At 41.7% G+C, this 21,491-nt stretch overlaps 1 protein-coding gene across 1 annotated transcript in view; it reads right to left on the bottom strand.

Moving 5' to 3' along the window:
• Positions 1 to 21,491, bottom strand: part of hipk2 (homeodomain interacting protein kinase 2) — a 91,057-nt gene that overhangs the window by 46,892 nt on the left and 22,674 nt on the right. The window contains exon 2 of the mRNA XM_053500339.1: positions 15,235 to 16,384. Coding sequence (XP_053356314.1) covers positions 15,235 to 16,384 — 1,150 coding nt within the window. The remainder of the gene's footprint in view (positions 1 to 15,234; positions 16,385 to 21,491) is intronic.

The following is a 21,491-nucleotide window of genomic DNA, read 5'->3' as shown; positions in this document are numbered from 1 at the left end:
TGATCATGTCATGCTTTCTGCACAGTATAGAAGAACACATATAGTCAAAAAGCTCACACAAACCATACAGATGTTGTATCTTCTCCAACTTCTCAGCTGGACATTACTCCTCATCTGCAATCAAAAAAGCGTGTGCCTATGTATGTGTGTGTGTTTGTGTGTCTCTATGTGAGCCTAATCCAGTACCCACGCCCTGCAGATCTAATCACTCATCACAGCTGGGCGTGTGAAATGACACATGCAAACACACAATCAGGCACACACACAATGCCCCACTTGGAAAGAGTAGTCATTTTCTACAGGCTCTTTGCCTCTGATTGACATTTAGAGCTCATTTGGTTGAAATTCATGATAGAAACCCATCAAGGCAAAAACTCTGTGCACTAAATAGATGTCACTGCTGCACAGTTACACCCTGCCACTAGTATCTTCCTTGCACACACACAGTCGGACTAACCCACTCAAAAACCGAAGGAGATTTTTTTATTTTTATTTATTATTTTTTTTAACTGGAGTTCTCAGGAAAGCAAAGGCGGCTGCATAACATTTGCATCCTTCATCTCGAGTATGAGCAGATTAGCGATGGCTGCAAATAGTCTGTCAGTGCACTAAGTTATTGGCTTCATTATTCAAACAGACTCCTAGTCATTTATTACTCACCAGAGCAGAGCTTTTTGCTTAGATAGGAAGGACGGTTTGTTGAATTGTAGTCAGAGTTTTGTGTATACGTTCTGTATATACAGCAGATGTATAACTTAATTATAGTGTCAGGTTCACCGTAGTAAAGGAAATGAATGCATGTGTTCTCTCCAGAAACAGGAACATCACTAAATATATAAATCACACAGTAACTGCTGCCAGCTAAAAAAGCTCTAGACAGGGGGTCAGTCCTCAGTGTGTGTGCATGTGTGTGTGTGTGTGTGTGTGTGTGTGTGTGTGGGTGAAAGAGAGAGATGGGAATGAAGGAAGCCTTATTGATAAAAATGCTGAAGTTGGATTACATCATCGTTTTCTATGAGTTATATGAAGTCCCTGTCAGGGGACATAGAGCTCCCTATGAGGACAGGCACTGAGCGGAAACATCGAGTCTGTGCCAATAAGTCCCCAGTCCTGTTTAACATTCAGTCCTGCTTCTAGACAGAACTCCCATATGGATCCTTTTAGAAACGTGGTATGTGTCAAACTGTGTTTCGGAATCTCGTATACAGAAAAGGAGCCCTTCTAAACGGAGATAGAGTGTTTCACTCGGGTTTAACAGAAACCATCCGTGATCCTGTGATCGTAGCAAAACATCCAGACAGTATGTCCTGTTTTTGATAATTTCTCCAGAGAGGTGGGATAATATTATACAAGCAGAGTGAACACCCGTTTCGTAAATAAGGGATGTCTATAGTAGCTTGCAAAGTAGGAATAGTGTCTGCTCTGTTTGTTATGAGAACCCCAGGCAACCACATGGTCCTTCCTGTGAGCATCGGAGACGAGCTCTGCACACACGTCCTCACTGTTATTACTGACGGCTCGGTGTGTTGCCAGCTCATGTGAAAATATGTCTCAGCCTCCTCTTTCCATATTAGCAACTCTTATAGGGTCTCTAATATGAAAAGAAAATTCTCAAGGTTTAAACCGCTCCTCCTGTTCATGCACTAGAATGCATAAAGAATGCATTTCTGGTAAAATACCTAAAATACTTAGTACCAGTTCAGGCTGGCAAACATTATGCAAATAAGATCAGAATGTCCTAGGTGTGTCCCATCACATGCTATCAGATTCTGATTATCTGCTTTAATCCTGCTCCATCATCCTCCTTCACTTTCAGTATCTACACACACCTACAGGAGGATTTTCGATATATTTCTTACAAGATGCATTTCTACATATTTATTCCTCCAGTCTGGGCTCAGTGGTTTAGGTCGTCTTCCCATAATGCACCATTCGTCAGGTGCACAGCTTACACAATTAGCCAGCCTTGCCGCTATAAATCACCCAATGAAAAATGTATGGGGCCCAAAAACAAAAGCACAAAAGCAGGAAACTTCCCAAAAGTCATCGAGCCGGAATGGAGAGAGGCCACCGAATCTCATTTCGAATGCACCGCACTTTGTTGAAGGAAAAAACACACACACAAAACAGCAAGGCAGCCTTTCACCCGAGCAGGTCGATAAGCAGCAGGAAGAAGGGATGAGGAGTTTATGATTGACAGCTGTCGCGACACAAATGCACAGCTTGTGTCAGGCTGGGAAGGAGGAAGTGACTCGGTCCCGCAGGAACATGAACACAGAGCGGCGGTCTGAGACAAGTTAACGTCCGACTTGAAAAAATGAACTGGAATAAATTGAATAAATTAGTAAATAATTTTATAGAAAAATAAATAAAACCACACACAAAAGAAACAAAATCCTTTCTGAACGTATTTAATGATTTATAGTCCAGCTCTTGATCAAGTAGACATGGACGATATAAGGTCTATTAATTATTCCATTTAACGTGATTTCATACATCAAACGTGTTGTTCCAAGCATTTCAATTTTTCTTACTGTGAAAAAGTGTTTGCCCCTATCTGATTTATATATACAGTACTGTATATCAGCATGGCATATGTTTTATACCTAAATGATTGAGATCAATAAATGCATTTTAATATTACACAAAGATAAAATTCAGTTTTTCAGTTTTTTTTTAATGATGTTAATTATTAAGGAAAAAAGCTTATCCAAACCTGCCTGGCCCTATGTGAAAAAGTAATTGCCCCCTACACCTAATACCTGCTCGTACGTTAACTGGCAAGTCTTTTACATCGCTGTGGAGGAATTTTGGCCCACTCTTCTTTGCGGAATTATTTTACTTTAGCCATATTGAAAGGTTTTCAAGACCTGTTTAAGGTCGGATGAACGACCTGTTTAAGGTCGGATTTAAGTCCAGACTTTTTACTTTTTTATATAGGCCCAGCAAGGTTTGACAGATTTTTTCTCCTAATAAAGGAAATCATAGTTTAGAAACTGCATTTTATATTTACTCGGGTTATCTTTGAGTACTATTAAAATTATAATGATTATTATTATTATTTTTATTATTATTATTATTATTTTTATTATTATTATTATTATTTTAATTATTATTATTATTTTTATTATTATTATTATTATAATTAAATTAATTATTATTATTAAAAATAACAAAATAAATAACAAATATGTAACAAAGGTTAAAATTGGAAGGGGCACATACTTTTTCAGAGCAATGTATACCTGTGAGGTTTAACTGCAAAAAAAATATAATAATAATAATAATAATAATAATAATAATAATAATAATAAATTAATTCCTTGTAAAGCATTTCTGTTTTAGCATTGGAAGCTTAAAACACTGGGTCCTTTTCAAGTGTTATTTTACTTTATTCCATTGTTTTTTAATTAAAAACCTTCTTAGCCTTTTGATCATCTAATGTTTGTTCTAAAAAATGTTCTTTTGCTTTGATTAATTTCATTCCTTCTTTCACCCATTTCCAAACGCATCATATCAAATACCTGTAATACTTTTAAACAAACACTCCACATACTGTACATGAGCTGATTACGTCTCGCCCGTCATCAGCACACCATTAAACAGTATATAACCTGAATGTACCAGAAATGGAAAGCAGGCCTGCTCTGACACTTAGAGAGGAACTGAAGCTAATAAGCACGGTGATAAAAAGCAAAAGAGACCTATACGCATATCTTTTACTCATTTCTTAATCATTTTAATGGACTTGGTAATGCATTTGGAGTAAACTGTACTTCCAGTGTTGTTAAGTGTTGTTTTTCCCGTCGCCTTCTCGCCACTGTGCACGCTCCATTTACCCAGGCACCATGTCGTGTCAAGAAAGCATTATTCCTTGTTCATTTTGTCTGTGGGCTGGTCGATGGCCATTTCTGTTTAGGTTAGACGCAGTCGGGAACAAACATACACACACACGCACACACATGTGCACACCCACCCACCCACACACACGCACTTAATAGGGTTATTGTGGTTGTTTATTGGTTTTCTGGGCTCCTCATATTCCTGGTAACACAGACTCCTAACACAGGGGTTGTGAAGTATGTCTCAGCAAAACAGTCCTCAGTGTAGACCGTACACTCCCAATCAGGTTATCACTGCAACCCCAGGCAGTAATACATATACAGTACATATTGGAGATTTTAACACTGGGTTTTGAATATCATCAACAAAACCCCAATGGGTGTGTGTGAGCACATTCACCATGCAGCCCTTAAATGAACAAACCAGTTCTGACCAACCAAAATAAAAAAAGCACATCTTGAAAGGACATAAAGCAGGACATCTGATTTTGCCCTTCCTGCACACGAGAGCATCATAAAACCGGGCGAGTGTGAGGTCCGGCGTGCACGACGGTGGCGGCAGAAATAAGAGGGCATCCGGTTTGGACATGACAATAAGACCGTTCCCTCTCAGTGTCACCTGCAGAATCTGAAACAAGGCCCTCAAGCTCACGTCATCCAGCACTAGCATGATACACACCAGAACCTCTCCTATCTGTGACACCCCCTCCACCCCTCTTAGGCCTGTCTCTTTGTGTTCATGTTGCCATGGAGACCCCTATGAATGATGCAGACTGATTGGGATGTTGAGAGGTCCTTTTAAGAGCGCAGGAGGACTGCACCTATCCGCACGGAGAGCCTGGCACAGGCAGACAGAAGAAGGGGAGGGAAGGAGACTGAGGGGATTGATGTGGGTTTTTTGTTTTGTTTTTTGTTTTGTTTGATTTTTTTTCTCCTAAATGTTCAAATAAGAGGCTATGAAGAGTGTGGTTATGCATGTGTTATATTTGAAAGCATGAGTGATGTGAATAGACGAAAACTATTTCAGATTCAGAGACGTGTAAGGACAGAACTGAGAAATGAGAGAGAGAGAGAGACAGATAGACAGACAGAGAGATGCATGGAGACAAAGAGAGCGAACGCAGAGCAGAGGAGACATAGGTAAATAGATAGATAGATAGATAGATAGATAGATAGATAGATAGATAGATAGATAGATAGATACGACCAGAGAAAAAGACAATGTGAGACCGAGAAAGAGAAAGTGAGACATACAGTGTGCGTCTGTGTGTACGAGAGAGAGAATGAGTGAAAGACAAATTACTAATTAAAAACAACTCCATCACACCACCATGCCATTAATTGCAACCAACTTGCTCCAGCTGCCGTACAACTACGACTATCTCTGTCTTTTCATAAAAACACTCAGGCATCGAACAACAGAGATGTTTAGGAGACCCCGATGCAAACGTTTATTTCTGATTTCATCAGTCCCGCCTGCCCTTTACACTGTAATGAATCTAAAGCACTTAAGCAGGAGGCGCAGCGAGGCCGGCGCTGATTTGCATAGGCAGAGAAATGCAGGCAGCGCAGGGAAGCTTTGGCTAGCTGCTCTATTCTCCAAGCTGGTTCACAGCTCTGACAATTCAAGAGCACTGAATAGAGAAAGAAGTGCACAGAACAAGCGCGACCATTAGCATTTAAATTGTGCAGCAACCGTCTTATACGGACATCCCTATATAAATCCACTCCAGACATTAACAGCAATGGCGATGCACTTTAATACGTGCTCGGTGTTAATCTTTACAGATTTATATATATTTTTTTTATAATAAATTAATGCTCCGTAATATAAGCGCTCGAAAGTTCTCGATGCTCGATAGGAAGTCGATATAAAGCATCTGCACCGTTCCTAACCTGAAACACTGGAGACTAACATTCACACTGCAGTGAAGCGAAATACTTCCTTCGCCAGCAGTTAAGTCGCTTAGGGTCCCTGACGTTGAAAAAGGAAGCAACGACAAATTGAAGCGCGTGTTGCTTGGAGTCCCTGTGAAACGGAGGCAGAATATTCTCACGTTTTTTTTTTTGGTTTTTTTGATATCTCTGTTCCTGCTTTTTAATTAATTCAATTCCACAAGCACGCACATGTCCTTCTGAATACTGGCAGATTTTAAACCAGTGTATTGATATCGAGCTTGGTGTGTGTGTGTGTGTGTGTGGGGGGGGGGGGGTAATTAAAGTATGATACATAGTTTTTTGTTGTAAGCAAATGCAATGAAAAGAATGAATGCAAGCCAAAGTGAATCAAACATAAACATTGAAATGTGTTATATTAGATGTGTAATAAATACGTCATATACAGTACATCAGTAGGCACAAGGCTCCTTAGTATTAGAAATAAATGAACATACTGTAAAAGCACCTTCAGAGCCCTTAAAGCCAGAAGCTGCTGATTCATTTTTTTTCTTTCCCGTCTGCAAGGAACAGAATCTAACATGTCGCTGTTTTTATAGTAACAGCTCATTTACAGGGACTTAGGGTACAGTATAACCAACACTCTGAATACTGTAATCTACCACTAATAATCAAACAGCGTTCTAAAAATGCGCTGTTACTCACTCACTAGCTCACTCATTTACTCTCTATGCTGCTTTTACAGATTTGTTGGAGGCTGTGGGAGGAAACCGAAGTACCCAGAGGAAACCCGAAGTACGGAAAAAATCAATAAATCAAATACAATATTTAGTTATATAACAAGGTATATATTTATCCACAGTCTCCAGTGTCAGGGCTTTGTAGTGGTTAGATGTAAATATTTTCCTTCCATGAAAAAGAACTTGTGGATGCTTGTGATAAAAGGAATAAGTTGTTCTATGGACTGATTGGATGATCATCGATTATAGTTAAATATAAGTTGATTTCCTGTGCGTGTCAAATGAACGATCATAATGATTTCAATCATTAAAAATTCTTTAAAAATGCCAAGTTGTATGTTTTTACCAGATGTACCAGACACACATATGCATATAATGCTAATAAGTGCACTTGCTCAATGATTTAGCTTAGTGGGATGAGCATGATAAAACCTTCATACAGTATAAGTATTAGCTGGAGTTTGTAAAACAGCGGTCCACTTCCAGTATCAAGTACTGTTGGCTTCTATATTTGATTCGAGTCTTGCACGAGTTCGCTGTACTGCGCCGGAGACTGCCTTTTCAAGTGGTACACTTATCCATGCTTGAGCGACAGTATGTAGTGTTCACATTACTCAAACATACCAGACTTGGGGTTAAGTGCACCCGGATAAGTGCCTCATTCTATAATGTGAAAGGACCCTAAGATACATTGCTGTGCATTACAAACAAAGCAACAAAAAAAAAAAGAATCCAAATGAAAAAACACAACAACACACATTTCTGATATGCCTGCTGACCAGATCACTTAGCGTGACGGCAACGAGGAGTGTTCAGTCTCAACAAGTGCCATCTGTTTGCTGATAGACTTACCAAGCATAAGCTAATTAAAGTATAAATGCATGTGTGTAAGTCTTTTCATTCCCCATGTTACCCCACTACAGCTTAATGAGGATAATGTTGTGTTGAGAGACGCCTGGATGATGATCACACGTGAAGCAATGTTCCTTGGTTATTGATGATCTCAGCTTGTCTAATAGCTAATATATTCTCTTTGTAGGACGATCACCTTAGCTATGATAGATTAGTCGGAGACGTCAGAAGTGCTTTTCCATACGGTAATCCCAAGCTCGGGCAGACTTCACTTCCATCTTATTATCTTGGTATCATTAGTATATACGAGAGTACTTCGGAAGTATCTTAACCCACATGCAAATACAGCAGAGACAAGACCTATTCTACATGCAGCAGAGACCTCAATTTAGCCTGAATCCTAGCTCTATACATATACTCCATCCCATCTATTCACCCTCATAATAGGTGCTTCAGGCTCGGAAGACTCTATTCACTGCACTGATAACAGCAAGCAGCTGCAGCGGACAGTATTTGACCCCGAAAGCAGCCACGGCAACAGTATCTGCACCCGTGCAGCCTTTAGGGTTGACATGTTTCTGTCTCAAGTTCTCCGATGAAAAAGCGCCGGACCCGGTTTAATGAGAACCCAGGCTCCGGCCACTATAATGGTCCTGTCCGCAGATACGCAGGCATTCCAGGCAAGGCTCATTGCATGCAGCACATTTCCAATGCTAACCACTTTAATTATTAACAAGGATTCAATGCAAGGGTAATTATTTTCCCAAACAAAATGTGCCCCAAGCCCAAACTGTTGCAATTTGATCTATGGTGATATAATTCAGCACCACAGAGCTTTTAATCATCTTATATTATTTATTAACTTGGGTGGAATAAGACTGGATGGCTGCTCGGTTTATGATAATAACAGCAGCATAAAGATCTCGCAAGTGATGTGCTGGTGTCATAAATCTATGGGAACTGGCTAGAGGGGGCTTGGGAAACCTAATAGTCCTTGGAAATAATGAAGAAAAACACTATTGGATGGCATGTTAATTTTAAACAGTGATGATGGACAGCACTGATTAATGTCACGAGTGTGCGGCCAGCTGAAAAGAACAGAGAAGGGTAGGGTGAGTAACAGCAAGCCAGACTCGAAAGAGACCTCCGGAGGGCCTCAGCTGGCACAACTATCTGGGTCTGGTGTAAATTAGCCAAACTATTTACCCTTGTATGCACATTAGCAAATTCTTCCAATTGAGAAAACAAATGCATCTGCTTTGTTCGGTGGGGTTCATGGGAAACTGCACGGCTGCCTGACAGTCAGACATTTGCTATGACCACGGCCGAGAGAAGAGAGCTAACGAAAGAGGCCTGTTGACTCGTTCGTAACGTCCCACTGCCCATAAAGTCTGGCTGCGGGGAGTGACTAAAGAGAACAGCTTCCTGAAGAATCTGGCGCTCCCATGTCAAATTGCACATTATAAGTGGTGTGGCAGAAATAAAACAGTGCCTGACCAACTTCACCGTCAGCGAAACGCTGAAGTTCTAAAGTTTAAGTGGGGTCTGGAGACGTTCCAGGGTTTACTTAGTCTAGTGAAAAGATAAAATCATAAATAGCGAAAACGGCGAAAGGCATCTGCTGCTATCAATCTGTCGACCTGAAATCGAAAGACGAATTAAAAAGGCAAACCGCAAAGCCGCTCAGAAAAAAAACAAAAAAAAAACATGCATTTGGTTCAGCCTCCTGACTTCGGAGCAGGCTCAACACAGAGCTGCGAACACGAGTACCACAGGGATGAAATGAAACCTTTGCATGAAGTCCACTTTAAATAAACCCACAACAAAAAGGCAATAGTGGAAAAAAAATTAAAAAGGCGGGCGTATGATCTGCTAATACCGTTTGACATAATCCGAATTTATTAAACCGTATTTCCAGCATCTATTCTCCTTCTCATTGTTCTCATTGAGTAATGTAATGATGTGATATCAATCCCTGGCAAAATGACTTAGCAATCAGCTGAGTGTTCATATACTCGACTAAGAGGAGTTAATTAGCTACTTGTCTTGTGCTCCAATGGCGGCGCGAGTAGCCCACGGCCAAATTAGATGAGCTCTTGCTTATTACATTCCTGTCAATCAGGCTCACAAGAGGTTGAGTGTCATCAAACTCATTTTTGAGACAACTGGAAAGAAAACATTATTTGTTACTCCACCTGCATGGGTGGTTCGACTCTTCAGATTTTCCAGCTGAAAAAAAAAACAATAATTGTACCTAAAAGTGACTTTATAGAAAAAAAAATACAGATATACTGTATATCTATATACGAGTGAAAACTAACCCAGAGTCACATCTCTGCAAGACTCACGGGTAAATGATTTCGTACAGGTAATCAGCACATAGTGTATGCGCGCCAAACGCAGAGCCTCAGCCTCATTCTCAGATTCAAATTTGGCTGTGAGTAACAGGATCCCGTCGTTCTCGCACTACAGAATAAAAAGACACCTTACGTACGCTTGAGAGAACAGTAACTAGTGGCAACCTTATTCATTAGCGTGCTCTTTAATACCTGCCACAGATCTGAAGTAAATGTCCTGGAACGGCAGTTCATTTATAAACGGAAGATGGCAGGTTCAGACTGTGGACGCCGCGGCTCGTCTCTTAAGGGTAAAAAACGGATCGGGATCGGGTTCTTAGTCGAGTTCTAAATCTAGCTGTATGCATCATGAGGGCTTGTTGCAGTTGCATGTTATGCAAGGTGCACCATTAATCTGTGACAAGGATAGATCCTAATCTAGAAGTTGAGAGCTACGTGATGTTATCTGTAAGACTTGACATGCTGGTGGAAGCTTGCAGAGGTTCGTGTCTGTGTGTGTGCAAATCACGGCTGTTAATGAACGTTGTGATGTTTCTTCCTGAGGACATCTCTAGGGCCTGCTCGCTTTCCTTCGACCAGTGTTCTTCCTATCACACACACACACACACACACACATACACACACAAAGTTCAACAGAACCCACCGACATATTAGGCTTATCCTCTTCGTATTACAGCAGCAGGCTTTACTGCCAGCATTAGCATTTTGATTGATGGCAGACAATAAATAGATCCCTGGATAGAAACCCTCTAGTTACTAGTCAAAGTCATTAGTGCCTTGTTATTCATAAGGCAGCAAGGTCACAATGCATCTTTAAGCTGAATTTCAGCCAATGCTATGGAAAAGTGCGGGACATGCCTGATCTCCTTCCTATATTAAGACTCTGACGTCTTCAGGGTATTGACTGACATGCTGAGAGGCCATACTGTCTCTTCCTCGGTGACCTCCGGCTGCCGTGACTCACGCTCCCCGAACTGAGCGGGCCCCTTCCGTGTGTGTGTGTATCAATGCTGAAAAGAAATGACGACAGCAGGAGGAAGAAGAGCCACAGTGACAGAGCCATGCTAGAGTAATCAGCTTCCCTCATTCCAACCACAACCATGTAAATGTTGCAACATGGCTGACAGCAGCAATTTCACATAAACCCCAAAACTTTAATCAGAGCACTATATACAGTGCACTTAAAGTTCCTTTTTTTTCTTTTTTTTTCAATTACAGATAAATCAGGTCACGAAGCTTAACTGGGACATGGCAATAATCCTCTTTTTTCTGGTCCTCGGTAATGCAACCAGCTTTACTGGTTACATCATTAGCTAGTGGACATGGCTGGGAGGGAAAAGAGACCAGCTGATGTAACCTGAACAAGCAGGACTCTAGTGTGTGGTGCTAGGAGTCTTTAAAAAAAACAAGTAGCAAAAGGTGAAAAAAAGGTGAAAAGATTTATTATTATTTTTTTTTTTTTGGGAAGGTGACTTTAGAATTACGACATGGCATTCATTAACACGCTCATTCACTCTTTAGTGACAGAGTCAAGGTTCGAAGAATTTTATTAATTCCAGAGGGAAATTGCCTTCGCCTTGTTACAGTTCCTCACTATTTGAAGAGGGAAGGAAGAAAGGAAACACATCAACACCATCACAATTACAGGAAAAAAATAAGAGGGAAAAGTAAAAACTATAAACAGGAGGATGAGAGTTTAGTGCTGTGTTATACAGCCCGTGAATGTGTGGTGAAATGGAATGATGAATATTGTGTACGATAGACGTCTAAAGGGTTGCGTGTGAAAAATAATAATTATGATTTTATGATACTAATAAGTTTATAGAGCAGTGAGTGTTGCATGGGAATATTAGTCGTAAATATTGTAGATTTTAGATATTTTACAAGTAAAACTGAAATATCATCAATAGTAATAATGGTCAAAGTCATGATCGATCTTGAATCGAACCTAGGAATATCATGCAGAAAGCAGGAATACCCCCTGGATTAGACACCGGTCCATCACATGACACAATGCATCCCAGGAACACAAATACATAAGATGAAGCCGAGACATAAGTAGCTTTGCGTAATCGCTTGATCACACCCCTGGTCTAAAGTTACCAACTCTAGGTAACTCAGGCATCCCGTACTGTATATGCAGCCTAACGTCCGTGTTCAAAAGCTTACTTTGATTATTATTGCTCAGTTTACCCGTATCAATATTCCCTGGATGAAAAATCCATATTTGAAATGTAGCTACAGCATCAAGATGTAAGCTCTTAAATCCAATACAGCAGAAACGCTCGTGTCCAATAGATCAAATTCCATCAGAACAGACAGGCTGAGAACTCGCAGTAAGTAGAGCCTGTAAAGATATGAAGATCAGCTGATTGAGTCTGAGCTGCCAGTGCCAGCAGTCATTTACACAGAGCTTTTTACAGTGAGTGGGGAACAGCGAGGCAAAGAAAGAAACTCAGAAGCACTCTGTCTTTAACAATCACTGTTCCAGCTGACGGCACAACTTAAGAGCAAATGTTTGGAAAGCAGGCCACAGTTCGAAAATATGCAAACATAGGACATCCTGTGGTATGAAAAGGCCATGGGTAATTACCCCAACGGATTTAAAAAGCAGAATGGGTAAAGCATGCTTTTATGTAACAGGTCCTAGGAAAAGCTGATTTGTCCATCTCATCAGAATGTCCGAATGACTACCCCGTCAACCCACCACTCAGTTCCCCCATTAAAAACCATTTACAAGCTAATACAGATTTACAAGACGGAGACAGACTGAAAGGAAAGCATGCTGTATTCCTCTCCAGAGAGGTTTTACTTTCTTCTCTCTTGTGGTCTCCTTCTGTGCCAAATCAGTAGGGAGGACTTACTGAGTATCTGTTCTCAAATCTGATCTGCAATGGGAAATCAGTCATGTTCTCTCAAAGAGCTTGAACAGTGGCAGCAATTTGTCACAGTATTTGGAGCAAATTCTTACCAAAAAAAAAAAAAAAAACTTTGTCTCACCCACCTGAGCACTCATAATCTGAGACATAGGAATGAGAACGAGAAAAAAGACCCTATTGTATCTGAATAAGAGCTCTATGAAACAGACGGTATGTGCCAGAACCAGCGTGATCTTTCCCTAAGGGAGGTGAAACCTTTAGGAGGCTGATCCACGTGGGTCACTGCTGGGGCGTTACATCAGTGTGCGACAGTATGAACCTCGCATACTGCACTGTATGTGTGTGTGGAAGGAAACAAAAAGCTCATGGATCCACGGGAATGGGGGTAAACACTGTCTGGCTCGTTAACATGATCAGACTAATAAACTTGTATGTTCTTGGAAAACTTGACAGGCACAAGGCTTGTAAGTGCTAACTAATAAAAGTCTGCTCAGTGTCAGATGTATTTTGCCTCATCATTGCTGCCAAGAAGAAATTAAGGGGATCATCCTTTCTGCGCACTCCCACACAGGACAAGACTCACGGCTGCTGGTAATTACACTTCACAGCCCACTCTCTGCACAGAACTGACCTTGTTCACCCACGTCTCGCTATAACGCAACACATGCAAGCATGCCCGATATCACGTTATATATACGGAGAGGTCTACAAGTAAGAATGTTTTGGCTCCGTGCTCTAGCACATTAGATTCGAAATGACACGACTACAAACTTAAAGTACACACTGTCAGCTTTAATTTAAGGGTATGCACCAGGAGTGTAATCTAGTCTGAAGCTGAGTGTATACTATGTCTAGTCCCCTTTGAACGACCCCACCTGAATGCAAAAAATAACAGCATCGTTATGGAGCCATATAGTCTGCCTCAGGCATAATCCCTTATGTTGTTTGCTATAAAGTTAAACCAATATGTCACGCTAACTCACTCTATTATAATTATGTAATAATATAATTTTTTTTCATATATATATATACATTTAGTTGATCATTTATTCGCTTATTCTTTTTTTTTAATCCTGATCAGTGCAGCGGCGAATCTCGAAGCCTGATGCAGAATACACCTTGGATCAATTCAGAGCTCACACACACATTCTTGTGCATAGAGGAAATAGTTAGCTGATACGAATACAAGCATGGTTTTTAGGAAAAATGGAAGGAAACCAAAGAATCCCAAGGAAACGCACATGCGCACGGTGCGAAAACACACAGTACGCGAACTTAGGATCGAATTAGGGACCCTGGAGCTGTGAGGCGGCGACGTTACCCTCCTCACCAGCATGCCATCGCGGTTGGAAATGTATCTCTGTCAGTATTCACAGCAGGTTCCATTTCAAACCTAATCATTTTTATAAAGCAATTAAGAGATTGCTGTTGTATAAAATCTACATGTCTGCTTGTTAAAACATGACCAGATATTCTGATATACTGCACTGCTCGCAATCATACCGCAAAGTAACAGCCAAATATATGCCACTTGTACAAACTGATTGCTTAGTTAAGAAAATATTAAGAATATATCTGTCTATCTATGTGCATCACTGAAAGACCTCGACTAAACAAGGAAAGAACATTTAATTGAATGCACGTCTGAACTTTGATAGCTTGTTATTTTAACGCATAAACGGTACGTTCTCTTGTCTCAATGTTAAACATTTCTACAGATATGAAAACGGTTTCAAAACCTCCCTCACTTCCGTGCACATTCCCAAACAAGACATTTGCCGTGTTAGGATTCTGACCTCATTAACACTAATTAGTAACGCCGGCCCGTGCGTCCTCAAAGCAACACCTCCAAAAACAAGACGCACATCTGGCGGTACCCAAACTGACCTCCTCCGAGGTTTTCTTGCATGGTCATGTAACTTTCACACACTTAGGCTATGATCTAAAGTGACTCACACAGCCTCCGACAATGCAGGCTTCTGTTTTAGCCGGTCCTGTCTCCTGACGAAATCCTCACCTATTCATTAAAACCTAAACACGGCATTATTAAAGAAGAGTAAGGTTAAAAAAAACAAAAAAACAAGTAAGCTTTTAAACGAGTCATCTGTTTCTAATGTTGGTGCTCTGGTGTGGATTACAGCGAGGTAATACTGCAGAACTTGGACTGACCCCATATCCTACACCCCTGGGGAAACAATTTGCAATGACGTTAGGGTCAGGTGAAGGAAGGGGCATGTGCCTAAATCCAACAAAGCTAGTTTTACGGCTTTCAATCGCACACTTTCTCTAGGGTGTTTTTATGAAAACAAAGAAATGAAAAAATAAAAATGACACAACAATCAATGAATCTGAAGCATTACCCACATCTATTAAACTTTACTATGTTATTGAGAACAAACGCATCTTTAAACTAGCGATCCAGACAACTTTCTAGCTTTATTGCGCTAAAATTATTAGAATTCCAAGCCAGTTATTTTGCTCCATCACACTTCAAATCATAAAATATTAAAATAAAAACAAGCAGAAAAGTACAAAAATGCCCCCCAGGTAACCATCTACAAATTACTTTCTCACTTAAGGCATCTAAGCCATTAACACATCGAGAATCATTTGAAAAAGGAAAGAAATTTAGTGTGAGACGCTGAATTTAAACCATAAACTGCCTTACCTGTAGTATCGGGACTGGAGGTAAGTGGAGCACACAGCTTTGGACACATGACTGGCAGAGCCAAAGTCTATGACTTTGACTCGGTAGGGTTGCCGAGCAGGATCCACCAGCATGATGTTCTCAGGCTTGAGGTCTGCATGAATCAGACCCAGACTCTTGAGCTTCATCAGCGCTGTAGCCACCTGTTGCAGAATAGGCCGGATGTACTTAAGGGGCAGCGGGCTGAACTTGTTCTGCTTGAGGAAGTCGTACAGGTTCTGCTCCAACATCTCGAAGACCAGGCACGTGTGGTTCTTGTGCTGGAAGCACTCGTACGCCCGCACAAAGTTGTAGTCATCTGCACTCTCCGTGCTAAGGCGTGCCAGGATGCTGACCTCGATCTGGCCCTGGCGTGCGTATGATGGGTGGTTCTTCAGGATCTTGATGGCCACAATCTCACTGGTGCCACGCTTCCAGCACTTTACCACCTGCCCAAAGGTACCTCGACCTAAAAACTCCAGCACCTCATATGTGTTGGTCATGGAGCATAGAACCTCGTGCTGCAGGAGCTGATAGTCACCCTCACTGTTGGCGCCACTGGTCTTGGATGTGGCTGTTGTGGAGGCAGTGGCCACGGTGCCCGTAGGGCCACTCTGGCCATTGTTCTGGAGCATCGGCGCTGCTGGAGGCTGCTGCAGCTCCTCCACCACGTGTACACTGCTTCCACTGCCGTTGTTGTTGTCAAGCTCCTCGCTCTTGCGCTTAAGCCCGCATCGCTGGTACGTATCCAGCAAGCTCACAGTGCTGCGACGCGTCAGGTTGTGTCCTCCGCTGCCACTGCCACTACTGCTGCCCGTGCTCCCCAAAAGCTGGCCAGCCACCCCAGACGTGCTACTCGCTGAGGCAACCACAATATGGCCAGAGCTGGCGGGGAAGAGGAGAGCTTGCTCGTATGGCAGGGAGGAGTTGGAGACCTGGAGCGACGCGGCGTTGAGGCCCACTGGGGCAGCAGACACACTCTGCTTGCTGTTCTGACCGTAGACCTTGCTGTGCGTGCCGTACCCTGTCATATCCCAGTTGCAACTTTGCTCCACCTTCAGTTTCTTCACGCTAAAGAAGGCACTTGACTGGAGAGTGTGCGGGGAAAAGACTTGCACTTGCGAGGCCATACCTGAAGAACAACAAAGGGGATGGGGGAGGGGGAGAAAGCAAAAAGAGTGAATATGAGCTTGGCTTGAAGCTTGATCATAGGTGCTGAATAAAAGCTTAACATGCCAAGACAGGCCAGTCTTGGAGTCCTGATGCTAATTTATTGCGTAGATTCTTTGCCTGTCATATTTCTGTTCATCCCGTGCCAATTTTCAGATTCAACGCTATTGGGACAAGCGCCGACTTCAGGCCAGCATCTGGTCAAGAATACCTCAAGATGAATATGAATCTTATAAACAGATTTCTACGATGTAAACTACTAAATGTGCAGCTCATGGAGCTAAATCTATAGTTGATGGACGTTTGGGAGAAAATGAAGGAAAACATTGATCTTCTGTTTCTTTAAAAGAACTCCTGTACTGCAGTGTGTGTGTGTGTGTGTGTGCCTGGAGGACGGAGAGAATGGATGGATATCTGTAAAAATATTCCTAAAGATGTTATTTCTTTATATAAGTGACAACTAGAGGAATGATTTAGCTGCGTGCTACTAATATATGTGGAGGAAATACCATTTCCATACTGCTCCCACAGGGAACTCTGTAAACAGCCCCGATGTTCCATCATGTCAGGACTTATCAAATCCAAGGCCTTAGAAAGTGGCGAGAGTCAAAAGGAATGATTGCAATTTCCTCCGAATGGACGAACGCTCAGCCTGTGCATGCGATGCGATGCGCTGCACTATTTACTTAAGGACCGAACACCCGGCTTTTATAGACATATCAAAAAAAAACAACAACAAGCAAGGAACATTTGAACTGTATCTTCACCTCAAATCCTAAAAAAACCACACACAAACACACAACAAAAGCAGAACACTGGAGCTCCTGGGAACTCTCGGCTTCAGGATAAGCAGTGCTTCTCCAAGCAAACAACGGACCAAATATAGCCGCTCTCAAACTGTGCTGTTTGTAGCACTAAAATAATGATTATAGCACAAGCTGGATGACACAAAGGGGATGCAGCACTGTTCTACTTACAGATCCGCCAATGTGGACCGAATTAGTGATCTGACAAAATCAAAGGTACCTCCTGCGGACACTGTGAGTCATGCATGCAACTCACACGCACACACACCTGGAGAAACGGCTAACTGACACAGGAGCCTGCAGTACACAGCAATCACACGTGCACACACATACACACACTGACACAGCAGGAGGAATTCATATTGCATTAGGCAGCCCTTTTTTCCTCTTTCTGTTTTCTTGTGCCAGCAAGTCTCAATTATGCTAATCTATTACCTGCATGAATTGAATTAATTCACATTTCTGTGAGATGAATATACAAGTGATGCTCTAAAGCCCGCTCCCTAGTCTCCTGTAAATATAAACTATTCCGCATCAGCGCTGACTCCGTGGCATAAAGACATGCTTATGAATTAAACACGCGACTGTGTGGTAGATTGCGTGTCCTGATTTTTGACACATGCAAACATTACACTTTTGTAAAATCAGGTTAAACATGGTGAAGCTCGAGAATAAAACGCAGCAGTGGCATTTTCTTTTTTCTTCTTCTTTTCTTTCTTTTTCTCATTTGAATGCATCCACAGATCGAGCTTCCGTCAGAGCGGAATTCAACTACACACAGGACGTTTGCTTTAAACAATATGTTCTCTAAATAATGGCTGGCCTTAAAAAAAAAAAAAAAAGAACCATTTTGTGAACCACTGTGGCTTATGAGAGCATAATCTCATTTGGTTTAAGGAATTCCTGGATGCAAGGACATTCCCAGGGCAGGAAACAAAGGGAGGGTGCTTAGTAGGGTCACTTTGTCATTATTGTGCATTTCTGAATTGTGCTGATAGCTACAATTTGGAAACCAGCCTCCCGTTCGGGCACTCCCTTTACCCCCCCTGCTTTAATCGCACATGCCTTTTCCTCATCTGCTTGTTCTTGCAGATGAGCGGTGTCAGCTCTGACAGCCCACTGATACTACCGTCCTCTGCTCTTATCCTAAACGCCTGAGGATATTTTTGTTGCTTTTATGCTCACGCTCTACGTTCCATGCTTCCCCCTCCCCTATATAGACACTAAGATCTCCGTAAGCATGCTGATGAAGCAAGTAAAGGAGCGCCTCTGCTAGAGTTATTAGGAGCACAGTCCTATATTAATCCCATAAACCGCTGGGCTAGATGTCACTCATTGGATTACGTTTTTCTCTCTGACAGGACTGCTCTAAAAATAAGCTGGATGTGACTGGTAGTGGTGGACGGCTGTGACTACCTACTGTATCTGTGTGAGCGCCTGACTGTGGGGCAGCAAGCCCACAATGACCACAGCACAAGGGGTCATCACCTGGTTCACTGTGTTAACCATGCAAATTATTATAGCAAAACACATGTTTTCTTAAGACTCGTTCTAATCCGATTTTTCAGCATTGTGATTTTCAATACAATTCAGCACTACTGTATATTTCTTACAGGCTTTAAAATATTTAACCACTTAAAGTACACGGCACGGTGGCTTAGTGGTTAGCCTTCTCACCTTGCACCTCCGGGGTCCGGGTTCGATTCTATGTGCATGGCGTTTGCATGTTCTCCCTGTGCTTGGTGGGTTACCTCGCACAGTCCAAAGACATGCAGATTATACTAATTGCCGTTCCCAAATTGCTTGTAGAGTTCAGCCAGTTAAGCCATGATCCAGTGCTCCTGGAGCAGACAGGGTTAAGGGCCTTGCTCAGAGGCCCAACAGTCTTAACACACTGAGCCACCACTCTGTGTGCGCCCCGTGACTGAAAGTATCTAATATGTGTCGAAATGCTGCGTGTTGATTTTTTTTAACTCATAAAAAAGTCTTATAAAAAGTGATAATCTTTTTTTGTTCTGTGACGCACTCCAGTCCAGTATGTGGCAGTATTGCAGATACTGTACAACTGCGTAAAATTCTAAACTAGAAGAAGAAAAGATGATATTCTTCTATTTGAGGAAAATGGAAGTGATTTCTGATTTCTCGTAAAAAAATAAAAATAAATAAAAAACAACAAAAAAAAAACTGTGATATTTTTTTGAGGAATTTTGAGGAACCATGTGATAGTCTTCTCCCTCCCTGATTGGTAGCTGTAGCCATGATGTGGGGGTCCGCTAATTACTAGTGGGAATCGGCTACGACTAAATTAGGGAAAAAAATCCGAAGACAAATAATAATATCCAAAAAATTACACATCAAATCTTTTTTTTTTTTTTTTTTTTTAATAAATCACACAGTTCTTCATGCAGAGCCCACAAACTTTAAAAACAAACCGGACTGTAGTTCAGCGTGTCTACATTTCGAACCTAAACATGAACTAACATGGTTTCAGTACCAGATCCTCAGTTGTGGCTTATCCAATCATGCACATTTACGTAAATTATGCAGCTTCGGGCAGCTTGTTTAAAAAAGTTGAGGATTAAAGAGAACTGGCCAGAGAAGTATGCTTTTATTCTGCACTTTAAGCTCAAAACAGATGTCACTTCTCTACACAGAAGTAATGAGAAGGGCAGTAACGTGGATACGTAAGTAGAAAATAAACCCGACTGCTTTGTCTCGTCTTATTTACAGCCACAACCTAATCATCAGTGTTTAACTATTAAAAGATAACATTCAGTCGCGTTAGCTGCTCATCCGGACCTTTTGTAAATAATTAATTTGATCTAAGTGGATCTTTAAAAAATTCTGTAGCAGTGTTTACAGACAACATCCAGACATGCAGACGCGCTCCAGACGTCAAGGCGTCTCCCCCAGCTTACTTTGTTGTGTCGAACGAAACTAACCTAGCGTCAGTGTGCATGCTTCTCCACATTTCATCTAATGCAATTACCGCCTGCTTGACTGCTACGCCAGGCTGAAACCTGTAAACGTTATACCCTATCCACAATGGCAGTCAATAGAAAGGAACAAGAGTTCACGTCCTCTCTTCAGCTCTGGGAGAGCACGTTTAGGGCTCGCCCGTTACTCGAGCACGCCCTGTGAGAAATGCTGATAAGTACAAATTGAGAGTTCGCATGGCAAGAATCTTATCTCTTAACAGCATGCATCCGCAACAATGTGTTCGGTCCCATTTGACTCGGGTCTCTCAACGGTTAGTTATTCATAAGTGTTTATGGTTTGGACTACGACCACGTGCCCTCTGTTGTCGCCGGGCTCGTTTTCACAGCCTGCATTGTATAACAAGTTCAAAACACAGCCAGCGAAGTTTATATGAATTTTTGAACTGTGTGGCAGGTATAAATCTGTTATGGTCCATTGTTTAAGAATACTGGAATGCAGGCATTTATCATACCTGACAAGAAATGCGCTGTTTTAAGGCGCTGCCTCGGAGCATATTAAAGGACTACTTTCCTGCCTCTTTTCCTGGTGAATTACTAACAGTCAAAGATTATTTCGAGTTAGTTTATTTTTTCTGTCGAGGATAATCTAATCTGTCTTTTTCGCTGGGAAGACGATCAAAAAAGACCATGCTTGACAGGAGAAGTAGGAGACAGGACAGGCCTTTTACGTGTGCCTGGTCTTTATGAGGCTCCATTATTGGCTCCTGTAACAACCTGAAGATAAACAGTCCTATAAAAAGAGCTATGACAAACTATCCGTCATTTAAATCAATCCGGCCTCGTTTTTTTTTTTTTTTTCCGAGAAACACAGCGATCTTCATTACATCAAGCCTCACTCTACAGTACGTCCAGCCTCCTATTCTTCTGCGCGCAAAACTTCGGAGGAACTTCTAAAAAAATCCCAGTGCAATTTTTCATGCCGTTCTCTGAAGACGATCCAGACAGCTCCAAAGCGAGACCTCGATTTCGTCTGATATTCCCGAAGCAGGTTATATAATAGCAACAACTGGCTTCAGATGCTGTATATCATGTAGTCTATAGTAAACAGCAGTCTGAAGGACTGGATCTCAAAGCTTGCAACACAAACAAGGGCACAAACATGTTTAAGAAAAAAAATTATAAATCAGGCAGGGGAAAAAAATCGCCTGGTTAATAAATCGACCTGGACGTGTCTAGACAAAGCATAATCTCCTGCGGTTCGGGAAAGATGGCCGGCGCACTGCGATAAAGAGCTGTCGTTTTCTCTGTGGTCATCTCTTCAGAA

This window comes from Clarias gariepinus, chromosome 7 (assembly GCF_024256425.1).
Source record: "Clarias gariepinus isolate MV-2021 ecotype Netherlands chromosome 7, CGAR_prim_01v2, whole genome shotgun sequence".
Taxonomy (NCBI): domain Eukaryota; kingdom Metazoa; phylum Chordata; class Actinopteri; order Siluriformes; family Clariidae; genus Clarias; species Clarias gariepinus.
Note: the sequence above shows the minus strand (reverse complement) of the source record. Positions and strands in the feature narration are given on the sequence as shown.